This window comes from Alosa alosa, chromosome 6, assembly GCF_017589495.1.
Source record: "Alosa alosa isolate M-15738 ecotype Scorff River chromosome 6, AALO_Geno_1.1, whole genome shotgun sequence".
NCBI lineage: Eukaryota > Metazoa > Chordata > Actinopteri > Clupeiformes > Clupeidae > Alosa > Alosa alosa.
This window is the reverse complement of record NC_063194.1, coordinates 13,092,854-13,113,194: the sequence shown is the minus strand read 5'-3', so window position 1 is coordinate 13,113,194 and position 20,341 is coordinate 13,092,854. Positions and strand designations below refer to the sequence as shown.

Genomic DNA, 20,341 nt, shown 5'->3' with positions numbered 1-20,341 from the left:
AAGACAGACGTTGACCTCAGACGTTGAGTGCAGAGACAAACTATTGTAATGGACGGAAAAGGAATCTGCAGGGAAGAAGCAGCTTCTCAAACACGTTTCATTGGAGGTGAGTCAGGATGTGATGGGAAACTTAACGCACTATTCACAAAAATTACATAAACATCCCCGGCACCCATAAGACATTGACATACAAACACAAATACTCAAACAATAGCCCTATTTATACCCCCAGACAAAACCACAAATTTTGTGTGTTGCCATGGAAGTTTGTGCAGATATCTCAGAAAAGCTTTTCCAGAAGTAGCCTATCACTCTCGACTGAGTCTCATGAGTCTGAGCCATAGGGTTTCTGTATCATGTAACAATGTATGTTTTTGGCCAGCAAAATGGCTGGTTCCTTTGTGGGAAAGGGCTATGTGGGTGTTGCAGCTACATACAATTCTAAAGTATAAAATGTGCTTCTACATGTGCTGTATCTTTCAATGTTTTTTCAAAGGACCACAGAAATCAGTGGTGGGAGAACCACAGGGGCTGAGCTTCTTTTCTCTTCAGATGTATCTTCTTATAAGAAGTGTCTTTCATATCTGCCAGACAACCCAGATGTGATCCCCTACACGTTGAAGCCCCTTCACCAGCTGGTTTCATCTACACAGGTGAGGGAGGGATTGAAGCAAGCCATCAAAGACTACATCCTCAGCAGGGGCCTGAAGAGAGCATGCTCTGACCAGTGTAACATTGGGAGGAGAACCAACCCAGGGTCCTGTGCCTGCCACTGTCAAAGTCACAAGGGGTTAAGCACCAACTGCTGTCCAACGCGCAGTGGGCAAGTTAAGGTTATTTTGACCGTCATAAAAGGCGAAGATTTGTACGGAGATATTAGCTCAGGCACCAATGAGTATGTGAAGGTCTTTGATAAGAACAACATACCGCTTGGCAAGACGCCCACGATTAATGACAACAACTCTCCTATCTGGAACTATCAGTTCAACATTGGTGACATGCTTTTGTCTGCAGACAGCAAACTCAAGATTGAAGTGTGGAATGAGGACAACCGGTATGATGACCTCCTTGGAACGTGCTACGCTAAACTTCGTTCAAATAACCGGGGGAGAGTGGTCTGCCCTCTTAGGTATGGGCGGATTTTTTACAAGGTTAAGGTGACCTGTGGTCCAAGTCTGAGTGGCCCATCTTGCACCAAATACAAGAGCTCTCCCATGAGCAGCCTGCTGGAGACACTGTATGTGTCTCGCCATGCCCGTCCCCATGGGCGTAGATTTAGGGTGGGACGCCCATGACTAGTCCTAACCAATATTTTAAGATGACAAAATTGTCCCCACCAATATTTTAGCGAACTCATTTGCGCTGCTGATCATTCCGACAGCCAGCACGACAGTACAAGCAACGTCGTCATTTGATTGGCTGAAAAACCGAGGGGGAGGGGGAAGGGTTATCTGACACGCATGCTGCACATATAGCCTACCCCATAAAAGGCCAGAGTGAAACATTTTGATATTCCCTTTTTAGCTAGGATGCAACTCATGAAAATTGGGCACTTCTGGATAAGTTTTTGATTTTTGGCAGGGTGTTAGGTATAGGCCTAAGGTTTTAAAAAATCCATGGATACAAGTTGGGGTGGCAGTTATCCATAAAATCCAAAATGGCCCCCTCAAAAAAAAGAAAAAGGTTATATCTCAGCTTCCTTTAGTCTTAAATTGTTGTATAATGTATTTTCTCTACTTTGTTTGAAACAAGGAATCCAATTTTGATATGTTCTGCTTATTTTAAGTCCATTTCCATGTAGTATTATAGCCATATTTAGCTCATAAACTGTCAATATCTGAAAAAGTCACATTGAAATACTCAGGTCCCTAGACCCATATTTTTACCTCCAAGGTATGCTTTTCTTTGTTGATTGGACAGGTCACTATCACTATACTGTCAAAAATCACATGTTGTGGGGGGCGCTGTGGCACAACAGGCTACAGCGCTCATACCATATACGGGTCCAAGTGCCCACAGGGACCCAGGTTCGAATCCGACCTGCGGTCATGTCCCGGTCCCACCCCATCTCTCTCCTCCTATACAAATAAAGGCAAAAAATATACTTCACAAAAATCACATGTTGTGACCAAAAGGACCATTGTTGAGGCTTTAAATAAACACAACTTCAGAACTATGCCACAGTGAAAAGTTATATTAGGCTTTTCACCATGTTAAGGGTCAATATTACATTTTAGTCAAATAACACAAAAAAAAAATACACTGCACTCTTTAAATACTTAAACATCATTTATTATTCAAAGATTTTTGGTTTCACTCTTCATCATTACAGCCTCCCTCACACTTGCACAATGTGGTACAGCAAAGTCCAGCTCAGTGGCACTTACAGTTGCCCATACAGGCAACCACACAGTCACAGTTGAGGAGGAGTGAGCATCCCTTGCTGGCATCTTCCAGATCTGTCCAATATGGCACCCAGACTTTGGTTCTGTCATTCCATTCCCAACCCCACTCACTGGGGTCTGGAATCTCTGGAGTTTTGGAGAGGGACTAAGATTAGATTAGAGGTCTTTATTGTCCACTACTGTGGAAATTCATCTTTGGCCCCACAAACATGTAACACACACAAGCAAGACTACACAACAGGTACATCATAAAGCAGACACAAACAAAGACTACACAGCAGGTACAACAACAACAACATAATGCAAACACACAAAGACTATACAACAGTTACAACATATAGCACATACAAGAAGGTCTACACAGCAGGTACAACATATGGAGACATGGAAATGTGCAAAAGAGGTTGATGTCAATAAAAAAGCAGTAAATAATATAAGTTAATCAGTTAATCATAAAACTCATAGATTATATTGATTTAGCAAAATAATAGATGATGGTATAAAAGATTTCTTAAAAATGTTTCTGCTTGATGTAGGCACTCTATATCTTCTTCCTGAAGGGAGTCTTTCAAAAGTGTGATGTAGTGGATGAAAAGGATCCTGGACTATCTGTAGGGCTTTCCTCTTAATGTGTGTTGTGTACAGTTCCACCAGCTGCCTCTGGGGGTTCAGTATGATTTTACTGGCCATATTTATATTTTTGTGAGTTTACTTTTGCTTCTAGCCCCTAGATTCCCATACCAGCATGTGATGTTGAATGAGATGACACTTTCCAGCAGACTGGTATAGACCATCCTCAGGACCTCTCTACTAACATCAAAACTGTTAAGTTTCCTTAAAAGAAACAGTCTTTGGGTTGCCCTTTTAAAAATATGATCTATTTGTTCAGTAAAAAAAACCTGACTCCGCCAGATGGATTGCTTCGCATTTGCTCCGCATATCCATCTGGGAACTTTCCGTTGGAGAAAGGGGCGAAAATACTGTTTAGCTGATTTGATAAAGCATCTGTCTATCACCACCTATGTTGGTCGGTCCAAATCAACCAATCAGATAAACGAAGCATTCTTCTAAAGCCATCTTTTAACATACAAGTTAGATAAGTAGCTAACGTTAACGTTTTTAAACTTACTATTTGTATGTGACATGAACCTCATCAACGACAATCCCCCACCAAGTTTTCATGGTAGGCTACACGTCTGAAGAAAGCATATTCCTTCTTGTTAAGTAACTAAGATTCATTGCTACCAAACACTAACTTGAATTGGCCGTGGAGGATGTCTGTGTCCTTCATTCCTCCCAGCTACATTGTAGAGACTCCTAGCTTCCCCAGGAATACTAAAATATATTCGGATAAAACTTCAGCGATAGCTATGCTCATCTCATCCGTGGAAGTTGCCATGTTGTTCAGATTGAACGGTAGCTTCTCGTTGCGTCACACTAAACCTGCTTCAAAACCAACGCTGATTGGACGTTCGTTTGGCGAACTGCTCCAAATTTTCTTTATCGGAGAGATGCCAGACTGATCTGCGAAAATCTGAAACTCGCGAGATCAGGATGGTCTCACGAGGCTAGAGTGGGACTTCTTCCAGACAAAAGCTGCAGCGTGCAGGGCACGCTTTCCATGCTGGAATAAGGCATGATGGGTCGGGGGGATAACACCAAAGCTGAGACCAAACCTACGCCCTTGCCCGTCCCATTCCCAAGCACATGCTATTCCAAATGGGAATGCGGCTGGATAGGCAGGCATTCAATTACACGCTCGCGGGCCAAAGCTCAGCTCAGAATGGTGGCAAAGCTGATCGGCTCTAAGTTCAATCACAAATTGGTCAGGATTCTTTCTTGACAATGACCCAGATTGTTTTAGCTTATCAAGGTATTTTTGAAGTGTTTTAAAGCCTTATTCAGTTAGATCAGTTTACTTTCTTACTAACCAGTTATATGTGTGATATCAGCAAGAAATCAGAAAGACAAAAAAACCCCATTAAATCCATTTCTGAATTAATTACTAATAAAGCATTTGAAAGCAAGCAATAAACTGAAGTCCTTTGTCATTTTTTGTACTTTTTCTGTGGAATAAACTCGTGACCTGAACACATACAACTGATTACAGACCCTGGCTTGACATTACCAAGCTAAAACTTTTTTCATTTAATGTGACATATCTATTTTTTTGTATTACAGTTTTTTTCAGTCGCTAAAAAGCGTTTGTCCAACCAGTTGTCACATTTTCAAAACTCTAAATACAGTTAGCACAGCATCGGTCTTTTGTGGCCATAACATTCACACATTTCATGTCGTTTTCACACGATATGCAGTCACACATTTCTACAGTGCTTACATTTTCAGACAAGCTATACCTCCCAACAAAATTAGGGATTGTTTTTGCAGTATTTACGAATGTATATAGTATTAGTATATATACTATACTATTTGGTCTCTGCATTTATCCCAATCCGTGAATTAGTGAAACACACTCAACACACAGTGAAGTGAAGCACACACTAATCCCGGCGCAGTGAGCTGCCTGCAACAACAGCAGCGCTCGGGGAGCAGTGAGGGGTTAGGGGCCTTGCTCAAGGGCACTTCAGCCGTGCCTACTGGTCGGAGTTCGAACCGGCAACCCTCCGGTTACAAGTCCGAAGCGCTAACCAGTAGGCCACGGCTGTCCCTATGTTAACACACAACATCCCACAATAGCAAAAACAATATTCCAAACCTTAGATACAGTATAAAAACCTCTGCTTCTGCAATGATATCAGTTCAAAAACAACATATCTCAGCTGATAATAAACAAACAATTTAATAATTGACACACAATTGATTTATGTTGGGTAAATTGGGCCAACCACAACTAATTCCAGTCTGGCTTAGACTCAGTGTCAGGGGTTATTTTTTTCTATTACATTGACACGTATACAGTAAAAGGAGGACTTTGAGAAGTGATGTTTTTAGAAACAGAAACAGAAAAAGACAAACACTGTAATGTCTTGATGAGGAAGAGTAAGAGCAAGGGGTCCAGGGAGAAGAGCAGTGAGAGATGCAGGAGCAGTGAGAGGAGCAGGACCAGGGAAAAGAGCAGGCCCAAAGAGAGGGCAAGGTAGAGGTGTAAGAATGTGTGGTGGTGGCATTCCAAAGGTTGCAAGAATTGTTGTCAGTGATTAAATTCGTGCCACTATCATTGACCATGTAATCAATGCGATATTGATGAAAACATGTGGCCTAACCCTGAAGATCGCAGTAGATACAGTAATTTTGTGCTTTTTTTAGTCCCCCCCCCCTTTTTATCTGGTCTTTTTGCTGTTGTTTTTTTGTTCAGAATGCTCTTGTGTGTTTCATGGATATTTTGTTGTTCACTGTAAGCAATACTGTAAAACTTTTTCTGTTCTATCATACTGTAAACAGTATTTCTACTGTACCTCCTGTAGTAAACAGTAAAGGGAAAAATAAACTGATTTGCTTTTTACTGGAATGCTTTTGAATGTGAACATAACATGTGGACATACAGTTCCCAACCAAGACACTTAGTGTACAAATTGCATGCAAATACCTGTAAAACTGAAACATAAAAGTCTATGCGGTTTTTGTAATGTCAACAATAGCCAGTATTTTGAAACCTGGTGTACTTTGATTGAATGCATGTACCTTGTGAAGTGAAAACAAGTGTCATTCTTTGACAGAATAATTTCATTTTGAGTCAGATTTCCAGTGTTTTGGTAAAGTTAGTGTGTGCAGAGAAATATGTGTTAATAATATATTTAACAAAATGTGTTTTTGAGAAGAAAATTATCCATTTGGCCAATTGTGTTTTAGGTGTGAGTCTGTGTTTAGAAAAAGTATCTGAAGTATGGGTAAGCGCTTGTTAGCGATTGAAAAAAACTGTAACAGCACAAGTCAGCTGGAGTCATTTACGCTCCATTTCCTTGGGCTACCAGCCACTTCCATATGTGGTCTTAAATCACATACAGGTCTGATTTTACTTGTGATGTGACCAGTCTAAACGGTCATATTGGAGTTTATGTGACTTGCAACTTGCAAGCACAAGTTGATGGGTCTGATTAAAGCCGGCTTCAGCCAGGTTTAAAGCGTATAAAAACAAATGGTTGAAATGTACCAGAAGAATGTGCAGCACTTTCAAAGACAACTTGAGCCTTAAAGCCAAGTTTAAATGAGCTATAGACTCAAATCAATGAAGAGGTCTGAGTTTCATAGGTTCCAATTGAAGCTTTAGCTTGATGCTCAGCAAACTCCCTCGTCTTAAACAACACTTGAAAAGAGTCCACTTCTTATGTTTAACTGTTTACTTAAAACTCTTAAAGCAACATAAAAAAATCAAAACATTTTAAATCATGAAATTATAAATCATATTTATCATATTAATGAACTTGTACCCTTTTAGATGTAAAATTATTTTAGACTTCATTTAGGCTCCTACGCGGTCAACAAAATGGGCACAGAAATGAACCTGCTGATTTAGACACTTGACATAATCTGCTCACGAATTCTCTGGCTTAGGATACTGCACAGCAACTTAAAAATGACACGCACTGTTCAGCCTCCATACTAACTTCTGCAAGGTAGCGTGCTGTGTTGCTATTGATTATTTATACATGCGGGTCAATTCCGGAGTGTCACCTGTCTACACCAATCAGAATCTGATGTTGATCATATAGAGATCATATCTATTTAAATTTGAGCAAAATATAAATATAAAAATTGAGCATGTGAATGTACAAAAGACAGGCACCTTGACAATATCTCATTTAGCAGCTGTCATCAGCAGACAGTTAAAAATATGCATGATGTATGAATTATGATCAACCACATATCAACACTTGAGGTGGTTATAAAACTGTTCTTCCTGGCATACTGAGGTAATGAGGACTATTTGCTGTTATACAACTGCATGTAGTTTTATCTGAATGAAACATGAGAATAAACGCTTCTGAAATGTCTAAAGTCCTGCAAAGTGGCGGAGGGACCACCAGGGGGCGACCATAGCCACCAGGGACTCACAGGCTGCCAAGCTCTTACGCCGTCTACAATATTGCCTATTCATGTATTTGGGTCTGTGTGGTAAGCAGCTTGCTAAAACAGGGACTACAGGATGCTCATCCACTCTGACACCTCTGCCTGTGCCCCATATGTTTTCTGCTCAGCAATTTCAGAACTGAACTCAGTTGAAATGTTACTTACCGTCCGTAGCTTACTGTAAGCTTGGCATTAAGTGGTGTTAAATGGCTGTGGAGCACACAACCGATTTGGATATGGAAAAGGAAAACCAGGTCAGTTAATGTAAAAAAAACAAACATTTTCCCACATATGTAAGTGAAAAGACATGTTGAGGTGAGTTTAACAAGTGTTAATTCATGTGTCAATTCATGTAGGCCTTCCTTATTTGGTGTACTGACTATTCCCCCACTTGGGGTTAGGAAATTAGAATTAAAATTTGCTTTGGTGAGTGGTTGTTTGGACCATTATGCACTGGTTAGGGTTAGGAATAGGGTTAGGGTCCTATGTTCCCCGGTCCCATACAAAGCGAGGAACATAGGACCCGGGGAACATACTGTAGGACCCGGGGAACATAGGGATGACCCCACCTATTCAACCCAAAAAAAGTATAATCATTCCAATGATTCCGAAGCTGTTCAGTTAGTTCAGTCAAATCAAGCTTAAAAAACTGCATAGTTCCTTTAATAGTTTAAATTAGTTTAGTTGTTTGATTATACTTTGACAAATGCTTTGGCATTTTGAGCATAGTTGAATATTGGGGGTGGGGGATATGTCCCCCTCAAAGTATATTAGGCTATGATCACTGCCTTGAGAGTGAAGAATCTTGCTGGGGGACAAGCCAGCCTGACAGGCAAAGACCAAAGAAGATAGCAAACACTAAGTTTTTCAAATAATCTTTTATGGAGGGGAGGTGCCCATCTTTGGTTGGAACAAGTAAAGGTCAGAATCTCCTTTATAATAGAAATAAAGACGCATGAACTTATATTGAATTTCTGCTGTTTTTTTCTCCTTTATTTAACTTGCATTTTGATTACCTTTTGTAGGCTATATTAAGAAGCAAGTCTTGCATAGTCAATAGTATTGTGACAAACACATACTACATCAGACATACTTACAGTACATGCTACTGTATGTATAATCATTTTTTTATGAAGCAAAGGCACAAGATTATTGCACCCTCTATGGCCAACTTTTCCCTTTCCTGCCCGGAAAACTCAAAAAGAACACCACAAACCGACCAGCCACAATGAACTGAAACTAACAGCTCACTGACGTGGGTTTGAGATATGAGCATTTCCTGCCACATTCTATCTAACTTGTCTCTTTGTTTACAGGTTGTGGTCAACACCAGACTAAAATAATGCTATACATATTTCATATGCTCACATAGCCATATATAATCATGATTCTGACCTGTGTACCAGTTTGTGCTGTTTCAAGATCTTGTGTGTATCAGCTCAAAGCATGTGTTGATGTGTCGATGGTAACCAATGGCGACCGCAGTCAATAGTGTAAGTCAAACTGTGTAGAAATGATAGCTTAAGCAAAGGTTCTGCTGGGATGACTCATAGCTTTTCTTACTCCACCCATGAAATCTTTGCTTGCATTTTTGGGAAAACCCTGCATTCTACGACATTCACTCATTCAATCTGTGCTATAGGTAGCCTATTCAGCAGGCATTTTAAAACTGTTACATCTAACACTTCTTTCTGCTACTCAGTACGCCGACTTTGACGTTCCCTCCACCACCCCTCCAGCCACCACTGCCAGCAGTCCACGTCCATCGGACGCGGTACGCCAACTGCGTCATCTCCCCTTCAGCCACCACCACCACTTGGTCCCCATCTCGATGTGGGGGGGGGGCTCCCCGCCCCTGCCTTCTTCCATCAGCAGGAATTGAGATCCGCTCATCTCTGGACGGATCAGAGACCGGGTCCATGGCAAAGACTGTTACCTATTCAGAACACTTTATTATGCTTGTATCCAAGCTATTCCTTCTCATATTAAATTATTAATTGATTATATTCTGTCTACAGAGTCTTTCTGGTAGAACTGTTTTGTCTGTGAGCATGGTGAAGTTAGTTTCACTTTGCCTGTGAGTTTAAAATATTCCAAAAATAATTCCGTGGAAATGCATGGATTCTAGTTGCTGCTACTGAAGTAACTGGTATCCATGCATTTCCACAAAATTCATCCTGTCATACCTGTTCATTCTTACTCGTCGCTCGACTTATCGTGACTAAATTCAAGATGGCTGCAAACGCTAAAGTTCGTGAAGATACTGTCTGTATAAATCGTCTTGTAAGTAAACTACCAGTGCTTTTTCAAAGTTCTGTAAGTAAACTACCAGTGCTTTTTCAAAGTTCTCAATGTCTCGTTTTAAATGTCAGGGCCCTTGGAAGTCTACCAATGAAGTGTGGAGATACGTTGAGCCTCATAAATGGTGTAAAACAGTGATTTATTTGCATGGCTAGGCCGATGCCGAGGCACCCCCATTGAAAAAGCTGTTGGTAGCATCGGCTAACTAGCGCCAGATTTTGAAGTGCATGGGACAAGCCGAGATGGGCTATGAGACATACGTTCACACTCTGTATCATGTTTCAACACACTTTAGGTCAATATCACACCGGAATTCTCCTTTAACTTCCAACAAAGTTACGTCTTGCCAGAGCCGTCTGCGTCTCGCTGCAACGATGCGCCATCTGGTGGACAAACTACTACGTAACACTGGAAATGCAGCCAAATGATGATGAATATTTGGTTTTCCTTTAATCCTACTGAATTTGTAATTATGTATTGGCCGTTCTAATTGCCGATACCGATAGTTGGTGCGTGCCTGTGTGTGTGTGTGTGTGTGCGTGTCTGTGTGTATGTGGATGTGTGTGTGTGCATGTGTAACAGAGTAAAAAAAGTTGCTAGTTAAATTATATTAAAAGTGATGCAACTATGCCATCTAGCGGCAGGTTGATTCAGTGTGACAGTGGGATTCGCATTGCGTTTACTCAGACTGGAGATTACGAGATACTGGGTAAGTCAAGCAATTTGGGATGTCTGGGATAAACAATGTTTTCTTGTCATTCTATGTATGTCTCGTATTTTGTCATGCAATGTACTTATAATGATTTCAGTAAACTATTTTGAGCTTAGTTGATGATTTATGTGTGTTGTAAAGTCATGTTACAGAGATTGGCAACAAAGCATATTTTCATGTGAACTAGCCTGCGAATTGTCACTTGCTTTACATGTTATTTAGATTGTTGTCCCGAGATCTATTTGCTGAACCCACAATTCCACACGGTCATACCTTGTTCCAGGTCTACTCTTATGTTGTGTAAATGGTTTCATTGTCATGTTACTCTCTATGTGCAAGCTGCCTTATAGCTTTATACCTTATCTTATAGATAAGCAGCTCGCGCTAGTTTAGCTATATTGCAGACCAGCGTGGTAGTTTGGAGATTAGCCACATGTGCTCGAGTGCTGCGTTTGCCATGATAAACATGTCCCCTATTTTGTTATTTCAATATAATGTAAAATGGATCAAGTAGTTTCACTATTGTAATGCTGAAATGTAGGCTACAGTATGTTGTGTGTAGAGATTATAATTTAGCCTAAGGCTTATATCAGATATTCTAAAACTTAGCCACTATACGATCACACAGTTTTATTTTGTTTCATAGATATATCACATACATTTGCAACTAGCACAAATACATTCAAGTATTTGTAGGCTATAGTATTTACCTAGACTGGAGATTACGAGATACTGGATTGTTGTCCCGAGATCTATTTGCTGAACCCACAATTCCACACTGTCATACTTTGTTCTAGCAATAAAGAAACCTGATCCAAGTGGTTGTCCGTGGTGATGTGTAGAGGCAACAATAGAATGGAGTGACCCGTCACACATGTGTGTGTTTCTGTCTGTGTGTGTATGTGTGCGTGCGTACTTGTGTGTGTGTGTGTGTGTGTGTGTGTGTGTGTGTGTCTGTGTATGTGGATGTGAGTGTGTGTGCATGCGTGATTGCGTGTGTGTGTTGATGTATGTATGTGTGTTTGCGTGAAAGAGTGCGTGTGAGAGAATATCTTCTTCCAGCAACCCTTCGCTCAACACCACCATCTACAGGCCAATAAGTGTACGTGTATATGTATATGTAGTATATGTGTGTCAATAATAGGCTATGATAAATTGTAAAATCAATGCTTCTTAAAATTACACATTCTGTATGCATTGTGCCACAGTTTTCAGAAGCAATCGTTGTAGAGGGAAACAAAAAATAAGAACCACTAATTCATACCAGTCCTTTTAGGCAAGTCCCTCCACTCGGCGGCCATATACCAACGTTTTATGGGCACTCATCGGGCACAGTCTTTGGGTTGAACTGCACGTGCGCAAGGCTTCACGACACCAATCTTGCTCCAGCGGCGAGATCACAACAGATGATTGGCACGATGTCTTCACAACACATCATATGATTGGCTCAATGTATTCACATCACACCACATGATTGGCACATGTGCAAGGTTTTAGCAACACTAATAGATGCTTGATTGTCTCAGTCATCTTGCAAAGGTTTTTGGTAACCCAAGGAAGTGGTTGCAGCAAGGTTTCCCACAGGCCATGTGATCATTTGCCTTCCCGGTTAAGAACTAGATAGCTGATTCACTCTCACCTTACATCGAATCGAATGAATTGAGTGGTGCAGCAAAATAGGTAATTCAACATATTTCCGTCATGGTTTGAAGAAAAATAAGACTGGTTTGTGTAATTCCAGTATATTGTGGTCCAAGTACAGTTATTTACAAAACTCACTACATCCTCTCAATCAATTGCAAGTGCCATAATAATGCTGCACATGTGCAATAAACACATTTGTGTGCAAAGTGTGGCCAATTTCTTCTTTGATGTTACTGGCCAAGTACTCTAAAAAAGTTATAAGAAACTAAGTGAAGCCTGCTCCACACACAGAATGTTCAAGACAATCAGTTGTGTAGGATAGATGTTTCAACCAGCTGTGGTTTTACTGACAGGAAATTAACAGTTTAAGGGCGCTCTCAACCTATAGAAAACAGCGGGATTGGTGGGCACAGGCCCTAACTCATGGTGATCTGCATGCTTGCTGCATTTTTTCAGTTACCCAGTTCTCGGTTCTCAACATGAGGGGTCGAAGGTTTAGGTTTCCTGACCACTTCAGAGAAATGGCATGATAAATTCAACAATCATCAAACTGGAAGTAGAATTCACTTGAAAAATGATGTCAGTTTCATAGAAAAACCACACTCCTCCCACGGTGCTTCACCTGATGCACGCAATAAAGCCACTACAAAAATATCTTTCAAAAGTTAGACAGTATAGTAACAGTCATCTGACACTCCATCACAATGTTTGCCCACGTTTGTCTCTCTCTCTCCCTCACTCTTGTTTCTCACTTTAAGTATCTCTCTGCTGTCCTACCTCTGAATCATGGCAACCATTACTGAAACCACCAAACATTTCCATCTGCAACCACTAACTTTGCTCCACCTCCAACCTCTGTCTTGAGTCACTTAATGTCACTTGATGTCAGGTTAAAGTATTGTCAGAAAACATTACAGACTCTTAGTCTTCACTTGATGTCTAATACGACATAACGGCTGCTGCAAGGACAGAATCAAGGTAAGAGCTCCAGTTGAATATGCACAATAGCTACGTAGAAGACATTGTTCTTTGTTTGACCTTCTTGATCTTCAGGTTCTTCACAAAGAAAATTATTAACAATATAAATACTTGACTAGGCAACACGGACAGTTTCAGATACCTACTCAAGTTAAAGGCCCATTGAAGTAAACATTTGTTTCATGTTGTTCAGACTGTGAATCTCCAGTTCTATTTGGAAGATAATTTGAAAACTACAGCAACTGCACTGTAGTAGCTGCTAGCAAAGATCTTTTCAGGAAATAGCAAGATAACCCATGTGTGCTGGGATACTTTCCTCACAGAAGACTGATTATGTCACTTAAACAGGTTATGTTTTTAAATGTCAGTTTATAATCTCTTGCAAGATCTTGACAAAGACAATCCCTCCTTCATTCATGTTGCATATTGGTTGTGACACACTGTAAAAGTTCAAAAACCATGTCTTTGAAGTAAGATAAACAAGCCCTCCCCAAAAAACAGCTGAGCAGAGAGCAGAGTTGAGAAGAGGTAAAGGAACTTGAAGAATTGTAACAGCTTGCGATTTTGAAAAGTTTCATTTTCTATTTCATTATCTGCAACACATCTGTGGTCAAATTCAACATTAGGTAGATAAGATGTGAAAAGACAAAACGACTGTGATTTTTACACCTCAACCCAAAGTGTCTTCACACCTGTGACACCGTGTGAACACAATGATTTTTGTTCATTTAAAAAAAAAATCAGCAGTATATCATATAAATACATTTTTAATGCCACAAACTGTTTTAATAAAACCAAAATGTTGAGTTTGAGGGTTAAAACTGATCCCTGCAAAACACTGTTCTGTTACAATTAACAAACTGAGTATAAACACTGGAGGATTTTTAGAGAGAGAGAGAGAGATAGAGAGAGAGAGATTTGAATGATTTGAATCATAGACTGCTGTTTTTTGTGTGTTTATTTGTTTGTCTATCATAAATATCAGACCTTGCTCCTTTCCACAGACCCAACTCCAGGCCGTTTGACCATGAGTGTTTTACTAGTCACCTTTATGGTAGCTATCTATCTTACCCTCATACCCCAAACTACCCCGTCCTGCACCAAAGGTTCCCCCCGCGACTGCAACGAGGCCGAGTTTGCCCCAGGATCCAACCTGGCCGGTGAAGGCTTCGACATCACCAAGATGCAGCGCAAGGGAGCCTTTGTCATCGACATGAACCTATGGAGACGTGAAAACAACACCTGCATGCTGTGCAGGAACCCGTATCAAGAGGGCAAGATGCAGAAAGTCCCAGCAGCTGTGGTTCACTGGAGACCCAGTCAGAAATGCAGCATGAAGGTGGCCAGCTCTCAGCACCAGTCGAGCGAGTCCCTGGTCAGCTCCAGCACCTCCAGCGTGGAGAACAACTGGACAGCTAACTTAGGAATAGATGCCAAAGTGGGGAAAGGCTCTTTGATGCTGGCTGGGACCAAGTCACATTTGGCTGAGTACTCTATGGAAAAAACAAAGAAGGACAAGTTTACGTTCTTAAGCCATAAGGTGGTCTGTGGTTTCTACGGGTATGTTTTTATATTGTTTATTTCTGAGTTGGCAAAACCGAATCAACATTAGCAAATCCGATACAGTAATCAAAGCCAACTGAATAACAGTACACAGTTACTGAAGTTGACAGTAGCCTATATGTGTTTACATACTGTACTTACATTACATACATACCTACTGGGTTTACATTGCTATTTTTGTTACACATTAAAATGTATTAAATGATACCACACTTTTAAATGCGACATAGAGATACATTTTTACTCTTCACCTATGGCTGACTCTCTCTGTTGCCATGTTCAGCTACAGCATTTCCAACCAACCCCCTCTCCACCCAGAGTTTGAGCGCGCCATACGTCAACTTCCAAAGAAATACACCAGTGAGAGCAAACAGCGCTTCTACAAGCTTATAAGCAACTTTGGCACTCACTACATGACAAAGGTAAGCATGCGGAGCAGGTTATCCGTGTGACATATGAGTTACATTCGTTTACATTATGTCTATAATGCCAAGCCTCATGGCAGAAAAATCCTTTTGCTGTTCTGATATGTCAAAAGAATTTCTCTGATGCCAGTAATGTATTTCATGAGAAGAGAGACCCTCAGTGTTATAGCTCCAATAATTTACACAAATGAATTTTTTTTTTTTTTATGTATTTGGTGCAATGTATGATTTTAGCTGATTTTGTTGTACAAAAAAACACTGTACTATACACTATACACAGCTGTACTATACCAATATCTGTTTTCAGAGGCAAGTCTGACAGAATTGATACTACTAATAACTAGATGTACCGCAGAGCGGTACAAAATATGACCGCCGCCCAGTTCAGCACATTTTTTCCACAAAAACAAATCACGCTGAAAGGCCTATATGATTCTGTCTCACTAAATTGCATTATCCACACTCAATTCTCACTGGTATCTGCTAGACAACAAGTACCAAAACATGATTAGTTCATAGATTTCACATGTAAAATTCATTTTATACAACCCCACCTCCATCTTGCCTGTTCATAATTCTGAGAAATTCTTGATTGTTTGTGTTATGTTTATGTTATGTGTGTGGGTGTGTGTGTGTGAGAGTGTGTGTGTGTGTGTGTGTGTGTGTGCCTGCTTGTGTGTGTGCCTGCGTATGTGCCTGTGCATGCAAGCGTACATATGTCTACTGTGTGAGTATGTGTCATAATGTATGATTACTGTGAATGTATGTGTGTGTGTGTGTGTATCTGTTTGTGCACATGTGTGCACATGAAATGGGTTAACATGACCCCTGGAGGCAAACATACAGAAAAAAATGGTCATCCTAGGCCCTACAGTTCTCAACATATTCACAGAGAACTGTGTCTGCCCTACCCTCCTTTCGGGGGGTCCAGTCCAGCGGGGGGGCTACAGATCAAAACAAAAAATGACGGTTCCATGCCATCCATGTGGGGGTACATGCCCACCAGTTTTGTGTACCCCAGTCTTTCAGTGTCAGGGAATCCTTGTTGGTAATGCGTCACTAAATGTACACATAAATTATTTTATTGTAAGGCCCCCATGAACGAAAGTACACAAAACTTGGCATGCATTCGGAGGGTGTCATAATGATCCTACACTTTTAATTTCGTGCAGTTTTGACCTTGTCAGCCAGAGATATTGTGATGAAAACACCTAATGTTTTACTTTTTTGTGTTTAACTAGGTGGCGCTATACATGAAATGAGTGGTTATGGAATGGGTTGACATGGCCCCTTGAGATCAACATACAAAAAAAGAATGGGCCTCCTAAACCCTACGGTTTTCGAGATATTCACAGAAAACTGTGTCTGCCCTACCCTCCTTTCGGGGGGTCCAGTCCAGCGGGGGGGCTACAGATCAAAACGAAAAATGATGGTTCCATGCTATCCATGTGGGGTTACATGCCCACCAAGTTTTGTGTACCCCGGTCTTTCAGTGTCCCGGGAATCATTGACGGAAATTTGGGCATGCGAAAAAAAAAGAAAAAAAATCTGACTAAACCTATATGACCGCCGCTTCGCTGCGCGGCGGTCATAATAATAATAATAATTGCTTGCCTTCAGGTGACTCTGGGCGGGATGGTGCAGTCGGTGACCAGCATCAGGCAGTGCATGGTCTCTTTACAGGGCCTGAGCGCAGACGAGATCCAGATGTGTCTGAATTTGGAGGCTGAAGCCAGCGTAAACCGTGGAGGGACCGTGGAGGCAAGAGCTGAGTTCAAGCACTGTCAGGAGGAGAAGAAACGGATGGAGACCAAGAACAGCTTCTCCAGCAACTTCAATGACAGGTGAGCTGACAAAAAATTTCCTCGGGATGAATAGCGTATCTATCTATCTATCTATCTATCTATCTGAGCTGAGGAGTTAGTGGGAATACACCTGTGTGGTGCTTGAGACATGGTACATGTTTATGTGCACTGTCCTAAGATATTCTTTATGGTATAGTGGTCTGTCCTAATATCTTCTTTATGATTTAGTGTACTATCATAAGATCTTTTTTATGGTACAGTGTCCTAAGGTCTTTATTCGTGAAATGATAGGCAATGTGATAATGGTGATACAAACAATCAAATTTGATATTTTTCCCTTTGTCCTGACAGGCTCACAGAGATCTTTGGTGGCCACTACACTGACCCTGAGCTTCTCTTCTCAGCAGACAAAGACCCGAGTGCCTACAAGGAGTGGCTCTCCTCCCTGCCAGTCAACCCAGACGTGATTTCCTATTCACTGGATCCCCTCCATGAGTTGGTGACCCCCAATCATCCAGTGCGAAAAGAACTACGCAAAGCAATTAAGCATTACATTTTAGAGAGTGGACTATGGCAAAACTGCTCTGAGCCCTGCAAGTCTGGTGTCAAAAGAAACCCAACGGAGCCCTGTGTGTGCAGTTGCCATGGCAATCCCGGGGTCGGTAGTGACTGTTGTCCCACCAAACGCGGTCTCGCTCGGGTTGTCATCACCGCGGTGAGAGCCTCTGGCTTGTGGGGGGACTCCACCACAGCTACAGACGCCTATGTGAAGGTCTTCGACTCCCAGGGCATCCAACGCGGACGAACCCCTGTAATTTGGAACAACAATTCACCTGAATGGAACATGCCCTTTGACCTTAGTGATGTCATTCTCTCTCAGACCAGCATGGTGAAGTTCGAGGTCTGGGACGAGGACAGCAAGTGGGATGACGACCGGCTCGGAACTTGCACAGTGGATCTCAAGGAAGGAACAAAGGAGGATGTGTGTCACCTGAACCACGGGCTGTTCTACTACAAACTCCAGGTGGTTTGTGGTCCAAGTCTGAGTGGCCCGTCCTGCTCTGAGTATGTGAGCTCTCCCATGAACGGTCACCTGGAGAGGCTGTACGTGTCTCGTCATGCCCGACCCATACCGAAGGACATGCTCGTGAAGATGGGAGTATTTCAGGACGGATACCCTTCACTTTCGAATCTGACTGACCCAAATTAAACTTTTGTTTTATTTGTATTGTTTCAGACAGGATGTATTTACTCAGACAGAATAATGATGATGATCAGCTCTATCACATTACATTATATTTATGCTAAGCCCTGAGATCTAGTGTCTCTTTATATAAAACTTTATGCAAAGTAGTGCAAGTGCTATGTATTTATTTGTTGCATTATTTGTTTATTGTTTTTTTTTATATTCTGTGCTGTTTATGTAATCCTGTTCTTTGAAAAGAAATAAGAACTTGTTCTTAATGATCTGCCTGGTTAAATAAAGGCCTGGTTAAATAAAATAAAAATTATGCATTTGTAATAAAAGGCACTTTTTGTACAGTTCAAATGTCAATCAATAGGTAATGGCATATATAGGCAGTGCCGTATATAAATTTGGAAGAACCAAACCATATTGAGATAAGGCTCTTAAGAGCATATTGCACACTTTCTACTCTCCCCTTTCTACTGTCCCCTTGTGGGCAAAGTTTTAAAAGGTGAAAGCCTCAGGCTGCCTATAGTATTTGTATGTGGATTATTCAAAGCCTTAGGTGCTCTTGAGTGAGTGCCTTGTTGTGTAATGTAGGAGGCAGCTATTTTCAGGCTTTATTTAGAAATCTTGATGTATCGACTGAATGATTCTCAGAATGACAGTCATGCTGTTGTTAAACCTCAGGGTTAACAATACCAGTCACTGTGGTGAAAACATTGGTATAATGGTATTTTATGGGAAGCGCCAATGCTTTCTTTATTTAATTTATTGGATGTATTATATTTTGCTTGTGATGCATGTTTTTAGTGGTCTTGGAGCCTGGTAATAAACATTATTGGAACTAAAATGTATTGTTGTGTTCATTGGGGGCCAAGCAGTGAAGCTGCGAGGCAACCCATAGTGATTCTATGTGTTCTTCTTCTTCTTATTATAACGAAACGATCATTTGCCATTGAACCATCCAGTAAAAAGTTGGGAAATTTGGCACATTGATTCGGTACAGTCCTATGATTCATGTCACCAAGTTTCGTGTCAAGTGCTCTATCGCCACCAATGTGTCAAATTTTGCATTACATCTATGTGCTTAACGTTTGAGCCGTACACATTGAGGTATATTTGGATTCCTTAGATGAGGCCGAACTCAACGCACCCCATGACGTCAATTTCCACCATGCTGGATCTTCCGCCATATTGGATTTAATCAAAAACAACAAAAAAAGGCATCAAAGGTCAGAAAATTTCTCCAATTTTCACAAAACTTGACGCAGATGATCGTCAGACCATGACTCACAAATGCATTGCTTTTTGGAGCCATATTCAAAACCTGTCGCCTGTCGTGACCAATCAAGTCAAACAGGAAGTGAAGTGATATCTCAGCAAGGCTTTCGCGTATCAACACCAAACTCAGTACATAGTCTCGAGAGGGAGTTAAGTAATTTAGAGACGAGTGACCATCGCAGGAAGTGCATCATAACAAAGGGACGCCAGATCCTCTTGTAACAGCTGTTTTACTCGGTGATGCTGCAGACTCATAAAATTAGTTAGAACATAAGGCAGAAAAACGACAAGTTTCTTCATGCTGCTTCCTTTTGTTAGCCTCTTATTTGTTTTCAAGTAGCGCCATCAATCATTATGTTAAGCCCACCTAACGACTCTATACACGATTTCATTGGCCTGATTAAGTTTCGATTTCAGGAGCTCACAAGCCAACAGAGAGTTGCTAGACTAGCCCTGGCAGCAAATGTAATTTGCTGCCGCTAGGGGCGCGTCTAGATTTCTAGGCTATCCTTATGTTGGAATGTGCAAAAAAGTACAAACAATCAAGAGGATGCCTTCTTGTATGTGATTTCTGCAACAGTGATACTGCAAACGTGTTGCCTATTGTTGATTTTATGCTGTAGTGTAAAGCATGTCACACAGTAGCCTAGCCTACAGAAAACACGTAATTGATGTGATATAATGATAACTTGTTAAATGTATGCCTACAATGGTTTATTAAACATCGGTCATTTATTTCGTCAGTCATCATGTTCATGTTAATGAATAGGAAGGACATTTAAACCATAGCCATAAACCAAAATTTCGCGCAATATCTGGCGTGAGTCCCTATGCGTGAGTCACGAGCTCCTCCCAGCTGACTCTGGCAGATCACGTGGACAGTCAGTCAATAAATGTGAATTACGAATAATAATAAAAAGCTTCTACCTAATGTGACTATTTTTTATATAAACTGTAAAAGAAAATACATGTTTCCCAGGACCCAATTCACCCTTCGCTAAGTCCCGCCC

At 41.1% G+C, this 20,341-nt stretch overlaps 1 protein-coding gene across 1 annotated transcript; it reads left to right on the top strand.

Annotated features, from left to right (window-relative positions):
- Positions 1–12,995: 12,995 nt before the first annotated feature.
- Positions 12,996–18,856, top strand: LOC125296492 (perforin-1-like). Its single transcript, XM_048246441.1, has 5 exons — positions 12,996–13,068; positions 14,073–14,628; positions 14,915–15,053; positions 16,677–16,900; positions 17,213–18,856. The coding sequence occupies exons 2-5, from the start codon at positions 14,096–14,098 to the stop codon at positions 18,069–18,071; spliced, it is 1,755 nt and encodes a 584-aa protein (XP_048102398.1). The 5' UTR covers positions 12,996–13,068; positions 14,073–14,095; the 3' UTR covers positions 18,072–18,856.
- Positions 18,857–20,341: the final 1,485 nt, after the last annotated feature.

Excerpts from the sequence above, each read along its gene's own strand:
- LOC125296492 (XM_048246441.1), top strand. The coding sequence starts at position 14,096 with ATGAGTGTTTTACTAGTCACCTTTATGGTAGCTATCTATCTTACCCTC. Across the intron at positions 14,629-14,914 it reads GTGGTCTGTGGTTTCTACGG|CTACAGCATTTCCAACCAAC; the intron begins GTATGTTTTTAT and ends TGCCATGTTCAG. Across the intron at positions 16,901-17,212 it reads TCCAGCAACTTCAATGACAG|GCTCACAGAGATCTTTGGTG; the intron begins GTGAGCTGACAA and ends TTGTCCTGACAG.